The sequence below is a fragment of the Mastigoproctus giganteus genome, chromosome 4 (genome assembly GCF_048544385.1).
Source record: "Mastigoproctus giganteus isolate SK-2022 chromosome 4, ASM4854438v1, whole genome shotgun sequence".
NCBI classification, from domain to species: domain Eukaryota; kingdom Metazoa; phylum Arthropoda; class Arachnida; order Uropygi; family Thelyphonidae; genus Mastigoproctus; species Mastigoproctus giganteus.
The window spans coordinates 38358544-38372959 of NC_143578.1; the positions used below are offsets into that span (position 1 = coordinate 38358544).

Consider the following 14416-nt stretch of genomic DNA (forward strand, 5'->3'; position numbering starts at 1 on the left):
GATGATTGGAGATGAGTCTCCTGGTCCGACGAGTCCTGTTTCCAGCTATTTTGAGAGGATGGGAGGGTGTGATCAGGCAGAAACCGCACAAAGCTATGCACCCGTCATGTCAACAAGGAACTGTTCAGGCAGGTGGACAGTCGGTAATGGTCTGAGGCATGTTGAACTGGCACATGTCAGAACCTCTGGTACATCTAGATGCATCTCTGAATGGTTCGCGTTACGTGTCCATCCTTGCACACCATCTGGATCCTGTCATGGTCATCGTGCACCCACAGAGCAATGGACTCTTCCAGCAGGACAGTGCACCTCCCCACAGATTTTCCCCGTGGTGACTAGAACATTGTGCAAAACACCTCCGTAGCCAGGTGGACAGGAGCAGCAGTGTGTAGCACATGCTTCTTGATTAGACCGGGTTTCGAGCCTGTGACCACCAAATACGGAGGATGCGGAAAGGTCAGGGAATGACCACCACATATCCCCGGAGCAATATGGCCTTAGTTGCTGATGCTCCTAAAAACCAAATAACAAACAAACATTATTCGAAGAGCATTCTGCAGATTTTATCATGATGGAATGGCCTCCCCGTTCAGCGGACATGAACCCTGTGGAGCATCTTTGGGATGCTGTGAAAAGGTCTGTTCCAGCTTTGGTTTCCTTCACCTAGGAATGTGACTGAATTATGGATAACGGTGCAGCAAGCATGAATGGAAATATCTGTGGAACACTTCAGTGGTCTAGTGGATTCAATGTCTCAATGTGACTGCCCTTATCTGGGTGAAAGGTAGGCCTGACTGTTACTAGGTAGGTATCCCATGATTTCTGTCCACTCAGTGTAGGTCATCACATTTAATTTCACATAAAATGACAGGCAGCATTTAGTAAGTCACCAGCCAATACCAGTTACTCTTCCCATCTTTTGTTAGTTTGTTGTAGATGTTGCATGGTGCAGTCAAGTGTGTCCCTAAGGGAGCTTTGAGATATTGTGCCCTCATCCCGGAAAATGAGTTGGTACCCTTGTAGGATATTTTACTAGTTCGTTTTCCATTATCTAAATGGTATGTTAATCTTGGGATTACTGCTATCCAAATGGTAAATTACCTTGAGATTTGCATTTATTAATAAAGTAAAGTAAAGTAAACTGCAGCCATTATCAGCCCACTGCAGGATAGAAGCCTCCTCAACCATTTATAATGTCATTAATCACTGCCCACATTTATACCATCAGTAAATATTCCCCCCCCCCACCCTTTCAGGGGTTTCTGTCTATAGTATCTATACTGTGAGAGATGATCATCTGGTTAGGACAAAATCTAATCCCTCTGCAACCAAGGGTTTCTCGGACACTTGGTCACTGCAGCGTAAGATTGTGTTGTGTTTTTAGATTGAGTAATCACATTAGGTTACTCAACCCCTGTATAACCCTTTTCCTATTTCCAGTTGTTTCTTCTGGTGTGTTTGTGTGTATTGGCAGAGAGAAGAGACATGAAATAACATAAAAACATTTATTAAAGAAAATAATGTATACAGTACACTTGCATCCAATCTGGTTATTAATGTAAAAGTAAAGATATATATTGCTTCCAGGTTTACGCTCATAATAACAACATTAATTTATTTCGGGTTATAATATTGAATTAACAAGCATCATTATAGTATTCTATAATTTAACTTCTCTGGAACTGTTCATTCACTAGTTTTGTTGTTTGGCATAATACTATTAGCTAATAAACTACACTGCTCACAATACACATTAACATAAAGCAGATGGTTGGGTAACAGAGGCGCTTTAGGCAAATGCTTTTGGTGTTTTGTCACCTTCCATTACATGTTACCATTACATTTAACTATCTTATGTCTATCCTATTGTGAATATTCTCATTCCCTTTTAACTCCTTGTTTCTAACGGTATTTTGCTGAAGGCTATCTGTGTAACCCAAACAATGAAAGTTACTTCCATTTATTATTAAGATAACAGAGTTTTAAGTTTTTAGGAAAGAAGCATTTGGTTTAATCTAATTATTCTCTTTCAGGCATTTTCATTCACACAAAAGAAACAGTTTGCTTACCAGGCTCAGTTGCTTTTCTCCAGAGCTGATCATGGGCTTCCTTCCTCTCAGTAGGACACTAGGGCGTTGTCTTCTCTGGACCCTGAGATGTTCTTTTAGTTTCTCCTTCTCTGCGACGCAAGGCACTTCTCCCCCCCTTCTCTCCTCTTGGTGCCTTTTGAACCCCTTATATATCATCTGGTGATCTCATCCTACATCACAGAGTCTGAGTCACGAAAATGCCCATTTGCTTTCTAAGATTACCTTTTTTGGTAATCGTCCCGCGAAATCATCTCTGTATCCCGTTGTCTCCACTGCAGCAATAAAACCCCTTTAAGTGCCTCTGTAGACGTGAGAACCCAGTGACTCTTCTCTCCTTCCGCCCACGTTGTTGTTCATTTCAAGTTAATGCTTCCTGTGATTCTCTGAGCTACGTACATATGGCTTTGGCTTACGTCCCCCCCCCATAGGTTGCAGAGAGTCATGCGACAGTGAGTTAGGGTGAGAAATTTTGCAATTCCCGTACACCCACACTTTCTCCCTGTAAAATAAGATTGTCTTCCCTTCTTTTATTAAACACTGTGGGTTCCAAATGAGTATGGTTTTGTAATTTATCCTAAATATCCCAAGGTACTGTATTAGCCATTTAGTAGTTAATCAGTTCTGCCTGATTATTGGGGGAGGGTGCAAAAGTTCTCAGTTTAACACAAACTTAGGTGTTAAACTTTGAAATACCTATACAGTATTAATAAATATCAGTATTATTAAATATTATGCAAGAATCTTGTTAGAGTTTAAATGCCAAATTTAGATATAAATTAAATAACTTAATATTTTCTTTAATTCAATGAAAATAGTTTTAACAAAAACAAAGCAACATTATAAAAACCTTGGCTTGTAGATCAAGTATCAGCTTAACTATTCTTAAACTGCACAAATCAAAACTGTCATTTGTTTCATTTCAGATTATGAAATCAATTATTTTTAAGCAACCCAATTTATAATTATCAAGGCTTAATAATTTCTTCTTGTGAAGGTACCCATGGAATATAACAAAAATGGATCGCCTAGAATTTTGTTTATTGACTGTGGACTCAAAAATAACCAAATAAGATGTCTTGTTCAACGAGGTGCTTGTGTTCGTGTTGTACCGTGGGACTATGACTTTGGTAATGAAGGTAAAGAAAAATTTGTTGTTATTTTCAGATGTTTTAACTGTTGAAAAAATAATTTTATACATATATTGCCGTAGAATTGAATAAAAAAAAAATTCCTGAAGTATTATATTTCACTAATGTGCACACACATGCACACGCACGCACACACACTAAATTTTCCTTGTAATCTACTCTAATACTGTTTTTGGCAAGTGAGCTGCCAAACAGCATATAAGCAATCCAGACTGGGCCCCCTCTGAGGAATTTGTAAATTTATCAAAACTGAAAAACTATGTGCATAAATGCTTTAAAAATTTTTTTTCCTGTTTTAACAATAGCTGAACAGGAGAGTGAGATCATTGTCAAAAGTAAAGTCAGAATTTTGTTTAAAAATGTAAAAAAAATAAAAACTTATCAGTATTATTATACAGTAATATTCTCTATATTTGTATGTCTTATTTGATTCAGTTTTGCCAACTTATGGATGTGAATTCCTGAAAATTTCTTCAATTTTGGCTTTTATAAGCCCTCGTTATCTTGAAAGGTTGTACCCTATTGTTTAGATATTTGAAATTACTGTAAATATAAAGATGACTACTGTTACTTGTAAACACAATAAATGATAGCATGTTCCTGTAAAGTTTCAAGGCAATCTACATAGATATAATTTGGTGACACTGCATTGAAGCAACCTTCTGAACATAAATATAGTTCAAAATTGTGTGGGTGCATGTGTGTGTGTGCTACTCGCGATAGGATTAATGTAATAAAAAACCATAATAGTACTTGGGCTTATATTTCCATGTTTCAAAGGGATTCATCTTATAACTGTAATCAAATATTTACAGTTGGATGGAATGAAAGAAAAATACTATACATATTTTTAAATGCATATTACCATTGAAGTGATTATAGTTATTGACTTAGAATTTTTTTTTTTTTTTTTTTTTAAATTTATTAACTTCTGGATTTGTCAGAAATGTTTAGATTGATATCATAATATTATATACAGCAGGCCCCCATTAAATGCGGTTTACTTTACGCTGATTCGCTATAACGCTGTTCTTATATTATAACCTGACTATAATATAATATAATATCAAATCGTTTCATTTGATGGAGTTGATAGCTTGAAAATGAATATCAAAACATCATTAAAACGTTTCCCATGCCGACTTGAGAAATTTTCCCACGCTCAGTGATATTTTCTCACACGGTAATTTAATTGCAGTACAGTGACTTGTTACGTAGTTTCGAGATCAACATTTTAAAAAATGATCAAATATATTGCTTGTAATATTTGCGTTATATGAATTTATCTGAAGTCTAGTCATCGTTCAGTACAGTATTAGACATCGTGCGTAACGGACAGTTTACTCGAACATTGTATCATAATTAATGCAACCAACGCAGTTACATTTTCGAAGAGTTAATAATGGCGGATAAGAATGAAAAAGCAACAACGTCTGAACGCAGTACCAAGACTACAAATGTAAGAAAAAGACTGAATTTGAAGATTAAATTAGACGTTTTGAAGCGAATTGATTCCGGTCAAAGACAAGCGGATGTGTGCCATAATTTAGGACTTGCAAGTTTAACTGTAAGAACAATTATAAAAAAAAAATAAAGAATTAATTTTAGCAGCAGGAAAGATAGCTGTTCCATTGCAAGCAACTAGGGCTAGGCCGGCTATTAGGATTTTATTGAAGATAATATCCAATGCAGAATTCAGTTAAGTTAAATATTATAAAAAAAAAAATTTAAAAAGAGAGAGAGAGAGATTAGCCAATATGATGATCTGAAGAAAACTTACCTAAAAAAAAAAAAAAATGTGGAACCATTTAAAAACTTGTAAGGGCTGATTGAATAGATTTAAAATCCAGGGAGAAGCCGCAAGTGCAGATTAAGGAGCCGAAACTTTCAAAAAAGAACTTGTTAAAATTATTGAAGAGGGATATTATGTGTTATACTTCTCAACAAGTTTTTAACATAGATGAAGCAGGACTTTTGTGGAAACGAATGCCTAAAAGAAGTTTCATATTGAAAGAAGAAAAAAACATGCCAGGTTTCAAAGCAGCAGAAGATCGGTTGACTTTATTGTTGGGTGATAACTCTGCGGGGGATTTAAAATTAATACCCCTTTTAGTTTATTTGGAAGAGGGCCAAAGTTCAACCCAAAATCAACACATTTTTCTTGATTAAATTCGTCAATTAAATTAAATCAATTTAGATCAATTAAATTCATGATTTTAATTGGAATTTTAAGTTTAATTTTGATACATAAGTAGTTACCACATAATTATATACGTATGTAATGCAGAATATTTTACATGTACAAATATTTGAATATTAAATATTTTGACCGACATTTGTGCATCTTTTCACTACTGTTTATTATTGACTAGGAAATATCCTATGGCACTAACCGCAACTCACAAATACATATGTTACCTTATGGGAATGCGGCGCTCGCTTAGTGCGGATTCACTTAGCGCTCTGTTTTTCCAGAATGAATTATCAGGGTTAAGCGGGGGTCACCTGTATCTACAATTAATAGAATATTAAAATTTATTTTGTGAATTATGGAGAGAGGGAAGGGGGGGGGTCAGTCAGGACAGTAAATATCAATGCTTGAAATACAACAGGAATTGCTGTTTTCAGTCATCACCACTCAGTTTTTAAAAATTTTTTAAACTATCCTTTGAAATAAAAATAAGTAGAGTATTTGATTTATATGTATATATTTTTAAGTTGACAATATGCATAAATGATGTTTGAAGTAATGAGTAGAATTATTCAAATCATATTTGTCTATGTACAGTTGATTGGATAGCTGGTGAACTATATTTGATTTTATAGTTACATGCAATTTTATTTTTATATCATAATGTAATTATAGTGCTAAATTCTTTACTATGATGTTACCAAGTTGTGATACACATTTATCTTAACCCAAGACCATTCTCCTTCACGGATTGTCTGCAGCATCACCTGATTTATTTGCATTGTTTATTCTGCATGCATCTCCCCTTGCCAGATGTATTTTAATCCAATGTTAATCTTAACTTTAATCTCTAAATCTAATGATTGTATTAGTGTTTTGTGGCCAGTTCTTATAATGTACTAGTAGTATCCACTGTTTTAGGATACTGATTGTTGCAATTTTCTTTAGGATTTCTATAAGACAGGGGTGGCCAACTTAATTTGCGATGGGATCTACTTTTTTCCTTCAAAATGTGCTGCGCTCTACCATCTCAAAAATTTCATTGCACAAGGTTAAAAAAGTTAATCAACATATTGAAAAATGTTGTTTATAAATTTTAAAATTCAATACAATTCAGAATACATATTTAAAATTTTAATTTATGCGAAGTTTGTGTCTTCACTTCATCTGCCAAGCTTTCAAAATCGGGGATATACTGTGATAAAGTCAACCGTAAAGAATCTTCTGTATGCAAGTCCGTAAGAGCTTTGCAATTCTTTGTTTGTTTCAAATACAAAAAGGCCGATATAGATATGTGGAACCAAAACAGGAATTTAAAAGTTCACTGCATTTTTTTACATTTAGGTACTTTTCTCTGCAAACATATTTCCAAAACTCTTTCTGATGATCTGACTTTTAGGAAGATATCGTTTCGCATTGTAATAATTTCATTTTCAAATAATATTTTCTCCATGTGGAAAATCACAGTGATTTTTTTCTGCAATTTGTTTCGTATCTAAGTCAACATTAAATGGGTAAGAAATATATTGAACAATGCCTTCAATTGTTTTAAAATCACTGAATCTGGTTTCAAAATCGTCCACAACATTCTCAGTTTCAGAAACATGTTTCTCATTATTAAATTCAAAAAGAATATTTTTGAAAATGATCTTGCATATTTGCAAAATGATCGAATTTTTTTTTTGAGATCCTTAGCCATTGCCAAAAATTGATATTTATATGCAGAAATACTACTAATCATGTCACCCACATTTTTATTTTTTTCCTTGTAATTCCAAATTCAGATCACACAACCACTCCGTATCTTGTAGCTACTGATAATCACCCTTTGATCAACAAATTTTTAAAATTTTATTCAGCAAATTTCAAAATCTCTGTAGAAACTTACTCCGACTCAGCCATCTCACATCTGTATGTAATATCAGATCTGGTTCTTTTTCATCAAGTTTCATTTTGAAAAGTCTCCTTTGAAGAGATTGTCCTCTGGTGGAATTCACGATTTTGAAACTGATGTCCATAACGCTTTTAGTATTTAGTCTTTTGCTGGCTAACACTTGGTGGTGGATGACGATACAGTGGTAACTCAAAAAAATCTGGGAATTCATCATCCTTTTGGCACAATGCTATGAATCCATTAAGATGCTCTGTCGTTGCTTTAGCTCCATTTGTTGTTACTGATACTAGCTTAAATAGTGGTAATTTAATTTTTTCAATAAAATGTTTGAATGAGTTAAGATATTAAGACTTCTAGTTCTTTCTTTTAAAGAAACCATACCCAGCAGTTCTTCTCTAGTGGCAGACTCATCGAAAACCATACGAATAAAAATGAGCAACTGAGCTGTATCACTGACATTTGTAGATTCATCCAGTTGTAAAGAAAAGGACACACAATTAGCAGTATCAGCACTCAACTGTTCACCCACATTTTTACTTATTTTTTTTCGATGTGTCGCATCACAGTATTTCGAGATAATTGCAGATCTTGAAGAACACTTTTAATTTCATTTTTGTTCTTAAAATTTTCAAAAGGAGAATCTGTTATTTCTAAAAATGCATCTTTGATGAATTGACCATCAGAAAATGATTTACATTTTTTTGCAAGAAGATGACTCACTTTAAATGATGCTACAGTTACTGCTTTAGATTGTAAATTAGGTGTCATGAAGAAATTTTGTTGCATGAATAATCTGGATTTATGTTCTAATTTATTTTTTCTAAGGTCACTATATTATGTGGAAAATCCAATTGGTATTTACCATGGAGTGCGTTGAAGTGCCTTTCTAAATTCCGTGGTATACCTTTTTTTGGGTATAGCCACGAAAGCATTGCAAATCAAACAACAACATTTTTCTTTTATCATTACAAAAAAGTATTCTAGTTTCCACTCTTGATGAAAATGATACATTTTATTCTTTTTAATAGTATTCATTTTAAATCAAAAGGTATTAAGTTAACATATAAGTACTGTCCAGTTATTAAATCAGCAAAAGCAATGCTTACCGATTAAAACACTAAGTTGCGTGAACCGGAAAAATATTCTGTATGAACAGCTAACTTAGGATAATTGATGAAGAGGATTCCCGAATGAGGAAGTTGTTTCCAAAATAACTGGACAAACACACCACCGTTTATTGCTCTGTTTGGTTATATCCTTATAAGAATCAATTTTGAATGCCTTTGTGATATTTCTCTAAAGCTATTTCTGGAGGTCACGACCATAAAACAGTTTGCACTTTCCGGTTTATTGGGTTTTTCTGTTAGTGCAGTCTAATTATAAACGGGTAGTAAACTCAATCTTATTGCGTTTGCAATAATACTGACAGCTGGAATTCTGTGGTATTTTATGTTATTGAAATTGAAATGTGTTTCTCCTTCAATGAAATCTTTAATCATGCAAAAATAAAATTTCAGAATCTGCTCTTCCTTCCCATTTTTGAAGCTTTGTAAATAAAAAAAAAAAAATAATAATGCACAGGTAGCGAAACCCGCTGCACAATATAACATTTTGGTAGTATACCTGACCGCGCAAATCGAGGGATGGCTGTGTATTTAAAATTCGTCGTGATTGACTGGTATATCGTGATCAACTCGTTGCCCACCCCTGCCTTAAGAGATGGAACACTAATAAAATATTCCTGTACCGTAACACTACTATATTAGTATTAGCTAATACTAGTATTAGCAATATGGTTCGAGTTATGTGGGTAGGATTTAGTATTTCCTTCGAACTCTAAACTTGATTCATTGATGTCACATATTTATAGTACTGCAGAAGAATTGGCCTATAATAAAGGAGGAAGAAGTTTCTATGTATATAGATATGTGCAGTGCATTTCATTGTGTTTTGCATTGTACAAACATTTATATTAATTACTTTTCTGTAGAAAGTTTGCTTTTGAATCATGGCAAATGTGATTGAAAACACTTGTATTACAGAAAAGGATCTCAATTGCTACTCCAATAATTCAAGAGATACTAGGGTCTGCCTGTTCTGTGAGGGCTGCAGGAAGTATATCTGATTTTTTATGAACTTCAAGGTTACAGATAACCAGACAGGTAGTTCACTGAAGAATTGAAGCTGCCACCTTAGTTTTAATCTAGTACCTAACCTATCAGTCTAATGGCAACACACATACATAAGGATGCATGCATGATGGAATAGTCAAATGCATCTGAAAAGAATAGCAAGCTTCCTAAAAGCTTTATAATGATGGATTTTCCATAGTTATAGGTTTGTATAGGTTTTCAGTCTTATTACTCTTTTATCATGAACAAATTTCTTACATCCCTGGAAATGAGGTGCCTCCGTAGCCAGATGGGCAGAAGTAGCAGCGCATAGCACACACTTCTTGATTAGATCAGGGTTCGAGCCCATGACCACCAAATATGGAGGATGTGGAAAGGTCAGGGAATGACCACCACATATCCCTGGAGCAATATGGCCTTAGTTGCTAATGCTCCTAAAAACCAAATAACAACCAACAACCTTGGAAATGGGACATAAGAAATCTGTCTTAAGTAATTGTAATATTATAAATTAGTTATCTTTTTCTTTTTAATATAGATTTTGATGGCATTTTCCTGAGTAATGGTCCAGGCAATCCAGTGTTTTGTGCAGAAACCATTGCCAATATTAAAAAATTACTGCTCCAAGAGAGGCAGTTAAAGCCTGTCTTTGGAATCTGCCTAGGTCACCAGTTACTTGCATTGGCTGTTGGGGCAAGCACCTACAAAATGAAGTAAGTTGTGTTTGATATTACTTGTAAATTCTCAAATTGGCATAAGTATTTTACAATAATCTTTTTTTTTTTTTTTTTTTGTTATGTGTATCTCAGTTTACCTGAAGTGCATGTAACCTGTGAAATAAGCTCTTATAAGTTACAGTTTGTTTTGTTGTATCAAACTTTTATTAAGTAATGGACATATGTCATCTGTAAATGCACGTGTGAATGTGTGCATATCTAAAAGCCAGAAATAAAATCTATTACACCAAAATAAGCGATATTAAGGTAGTAATAATTTTTAATGTTGTTTGTTAGAGCATAATCGCTCAGTCATGATTTTGCAAAAGCTCCTTAAGTGAATAGCAGGTGTTGATGCTATTAAGTGCATCTGTTCATTTTATATGCTTGTGATAACTTAATTTTGTTACAATTTTCTTTTCAGATATGGCAATAGAGGTCACAACCAACCGTGTATTTTACCAGGAACAAAAAGATGTTGTATCACCTCTCAGAATCATGGATATGCTGTCTGCTCTACATCACTTCCTGATGATTGGTCTCCCCTTTTTACGAATATCAATGACCATACTAATGAAGGTATCGTGCATAATACAAAACCTTTCTTTAGGTATGTGAAAAATATTCTTATTAACACAAGAAAAATTGATTTCTTACAATGTTTGATATCATTCATTTCTTTGATTATGCAAATGAAGAAATTCCTGGCTGTCCTGCATTTTTTTATTTTTTTTTATTGTCCAATTTTTAAATTACATTCAAATATAACCACACCCTTCCTCTGCGGGTCTATTTTTATCATAATTAAAACATTAGATTCCTAAATTATCATGATCTATTGAAAAATAAGTTGGATCTTTCTTTGATATGTTTTAAAGATATTTAGTGAATTAAAAAGAAACATCTTATGAAAATGCACAACACACACACACACACACACACACACACACACACACACACACACACACACACACACACACACACACACACACACACACACACACACACACACACACACACACACACACACACACTTCAAACAAATTACATACGTAGACACTAGATATTATTTCTATTCTTGCAACTATTGTGATACTTTTCATTTAATTTGTTCTGATATAAGTTGGAGATACAAATTTTAATTCAATGGCAATTATAGAAGAATCAAACTGATTCCTTATTTGCAGGAGGACTAATGTTGATGTGTTGCAACTGCTGAAAGTGTGTTTAAATCAGCCATTTAAAGCCATCCTGGAAGAATAATATATATGATAGATGACTTCCAGGGCATAAGTTCATATCAGTGGAGAAAATCAAATGGCCAGAGATTGAGTAGCTTTGCTTGGGGATAAAAAATGCATGGTACTGGGTAGTTCAGGGTATTCACTGTTTCTCCTTACCCACAGATGAGATTCCAAAAAGGATCGACACCCAGTTCTGGGTAGTGGCACACAAACTTTAAATATACTTCTTCATGGAGCAGTGTGTTTTATTTAGGGCAGTGCAATACTGTGTTGGAGTACCTCCACAATACGAGATTGATGCACTAAGTAGTAAACTTTGTTTTCTCGATACTGTGTGCACAATGAGGCCTTGCTCTTCCTGTACAATGATGTTGTATAATGTAATGTAATCTCATAGCATAAGGCTTTAGCCGTAAACCCATTTGACTTCATTTTGTTTACAACGCCTTCTCACATATTGTGGATATTTCCCATCACTGCATTGTTCAGGTCTTCACTGTGTCAGCCTGCCCATTGATGAGATTCCAAAAAAAGGATTGAAATCCATGTCTGAGTAGTAGCACACACTTTAAATAGCAAAGCAATGTATGAGCGGAAGTTGAAATGGTTCTAGCCTCTCAGAAGGAATGCTGGAAAGTTATGAAAACCCATTTATTTTTCAATGTGGTCTCCCTTAAGTCAACATACTTCCTGGCACAATGCACTAACTTTTGTAATCTTCAAATAAAATATAGAAGATTTTGACACAAACCTATTGTTTACTGCATCCATCACAGCATTGTCACTGTCAAATATCTGTCCTTTCAAGTCCTTTTTGAGATTTGGAAATAGAAAATAGTCTGATGGAGCCAAATCTGGTGAGAAGAGCGGATGCTGTAATAGCCCGGATCAACAGTCACACAGTATTACCTGAGTCACAAACACTGTTCACTGGTGCATTGTCTTGATGCAAGATGACTCCTTTGGCTAATTTCCCATTCCTCTTGAGCTTCAATTCCTCACCGAAATGTCTCAGTAGGTTAGAATGATACTCAGCATTGATAGTAACATCTCATTCCAGGAAATCAACCATGATCACTCTTTCTGCACCTCAGAAGATGGATGCTGTGACTTTCCCAGCTGACTTTTACACTCAAAACTTTTTAGGAGAGGGAGAATTGGGATGTTTGCTCCCACTGTTTTGATGTTCTTTTGTATCAGGTTGAATATTTTGTATCAGGGATGCAGCAGTGGCATACTGCTCCCAAAACTGAGTTTCATTAGCTTCAAAATGCTGCACAATCTCATGACAACAACTCATCCTTTCTCCACTTCTGATCTGCATGCACTGCTTTATGGACTCACCTCAAAGAAACTTTCATTTCTAAAGCATTCATCACAGTATCTTGAGGTTGCTCGTGGGAGATGTTGAATGTTGTTCAATGTGCTTTGATGTTATTCTGCAATCTTGCATGATCAAGCATGTATGGCATCCACATTGCAGGTGTTAACATGGCAACAGGCCTCCCAATGCAGGGATGCCTCTTCAACACTGTCTTGTCTGTGATTAAATTCTACAAACCAGCTTTTGACTGTAGTAGTATTAGTAGTGGCATGTGATGCAAGAAAGCAAGTGTATGAGCTTATGCAGCATCAGCCAAAAAAAAAAAATCACACCATTCCCTCCAAATGCCTGTCCAGTTTCTCCTTAAATTTATTTAACCTATCAACTTCCACAACGACAGACGGAAGTTTGTTCCAGCAATTAACCACCCGCTGGCTAAAGGCAAATTTCCGCACATCTATTCTACCTCTGTCTTTTCTTAATTTGAATTTATGCCCCCTTAGGTTTGTAATCTGAACAAGTGGAAGGATCCCATCAGAATTCAGCATGCTCAACCCATTCAAGGCCTTATCCACCTCAATCAGATCACTGCACAGGTGCCTAGTCTCCAGCCACTGCAATTTGCAGAACTTAAGCCTCTCTTGGTAAAAGGATCCCTTCATTCCCCTCACCAGTCTTGTTGCCCTTCTCTGTACATGCTCAAGCAAATCTACATCTTTCCTAAAACGAGGCCTCCAGACTTGTATGCAGTACTCAAGGCATGGCCTGACCATTGCCTTATACAGAGGGACAATCACCTTCTTTTCCCTGCTAGCAAAATTCTTATATATCATTGACAAAACCCCATGACCTGCCCTAGCAGCCTGTCTGCATTTCTCAGAAAACTTCATATCTGACTGCACAATTACTCCCAGGTCTTTTTTATTTTCTACCACCTTAAGTGTAGTACCACACAGTTGGTACATTTCTCTGGGGTTACTTCTACCCATATGCAGTACTTTGCATTTGTCAAGTTTAAACTTCAGTTGCCACTTCTTAGCCCATCTGCCCAAATTATCTAGATCCTGTTGCAGTAGCACACTGCCATTACTGTCATTAACAACCCTGCCAACCTTTGTATCATCTGCAAACTTCGACACTAAGCCTGATATACCTTCATCAATATCATTGATAAATATACAAAACAACAGTGGACCCAACACTGAACCCTGTGGGACTCCACTAATAACATTAGTCCACGAAGAGCAGCACCCATTGATTACCACCCTCTGTCCTCTCCCACTCAACCATCCTTTTATCCATTGTAGCAACTTACCCTTAATACCATTCTGCTCCAATTTTTACAATAGTCTTCCATGCACAACAGTGTGAAAAGCTTTCCTGAAATCCAAATATATGATATCAAAATTATTTTTTGCATCCAGTTCCTTTGTAACCACATCATAATATCCTATCAAATTTGTCAGACAAAACTTTCCCTTAACAAACCCATGCTGTGTCTGAATTATTGCTGCAGTCTTGTCTAGATGATCCTGCAATGCATCTTTAACGAGTGACTCCATTATTTTACCCAGAACAGAAGTTAAAACTAACTGGTCTGTAATTACTCGTGTCACCCTTCAATCCCCCTTTGTGAATTGGGGATACATTTGCACATCTCCAGTCCATGGGGACCTG

The 14416-nt window shown here is 35.4% G+C and overlaps 1 protein-coding gene across 1 annotated transcript in view; it reads left to right on the forward strand.

The window, feature by feature from the left end:
- Positions 1-14416, forward strand: part of r (carbamoyl-phosphate synthetase 2, aspartate transcarbamylase, and dihydroorotase rudimentary) — a 353839-nt gene that overhangs the window by 49234 nt on the left and 290189 nt on the right. The window contains exons 7-9 of the mRNA XM_090372656.1: positions 3085-3226; positions 9994-10168; positions 10596-10781. Of these exons, the coding sequence (XP_090228782.1) occupies positions 3085-3226; positions 9994-10168; positions 10596-10781 (503 nt within the window). The remainder of the gene's footprint in view (positions 1-3084; positions 3227-9993; positions 10169-10595; positions 10782-14416) is intronic.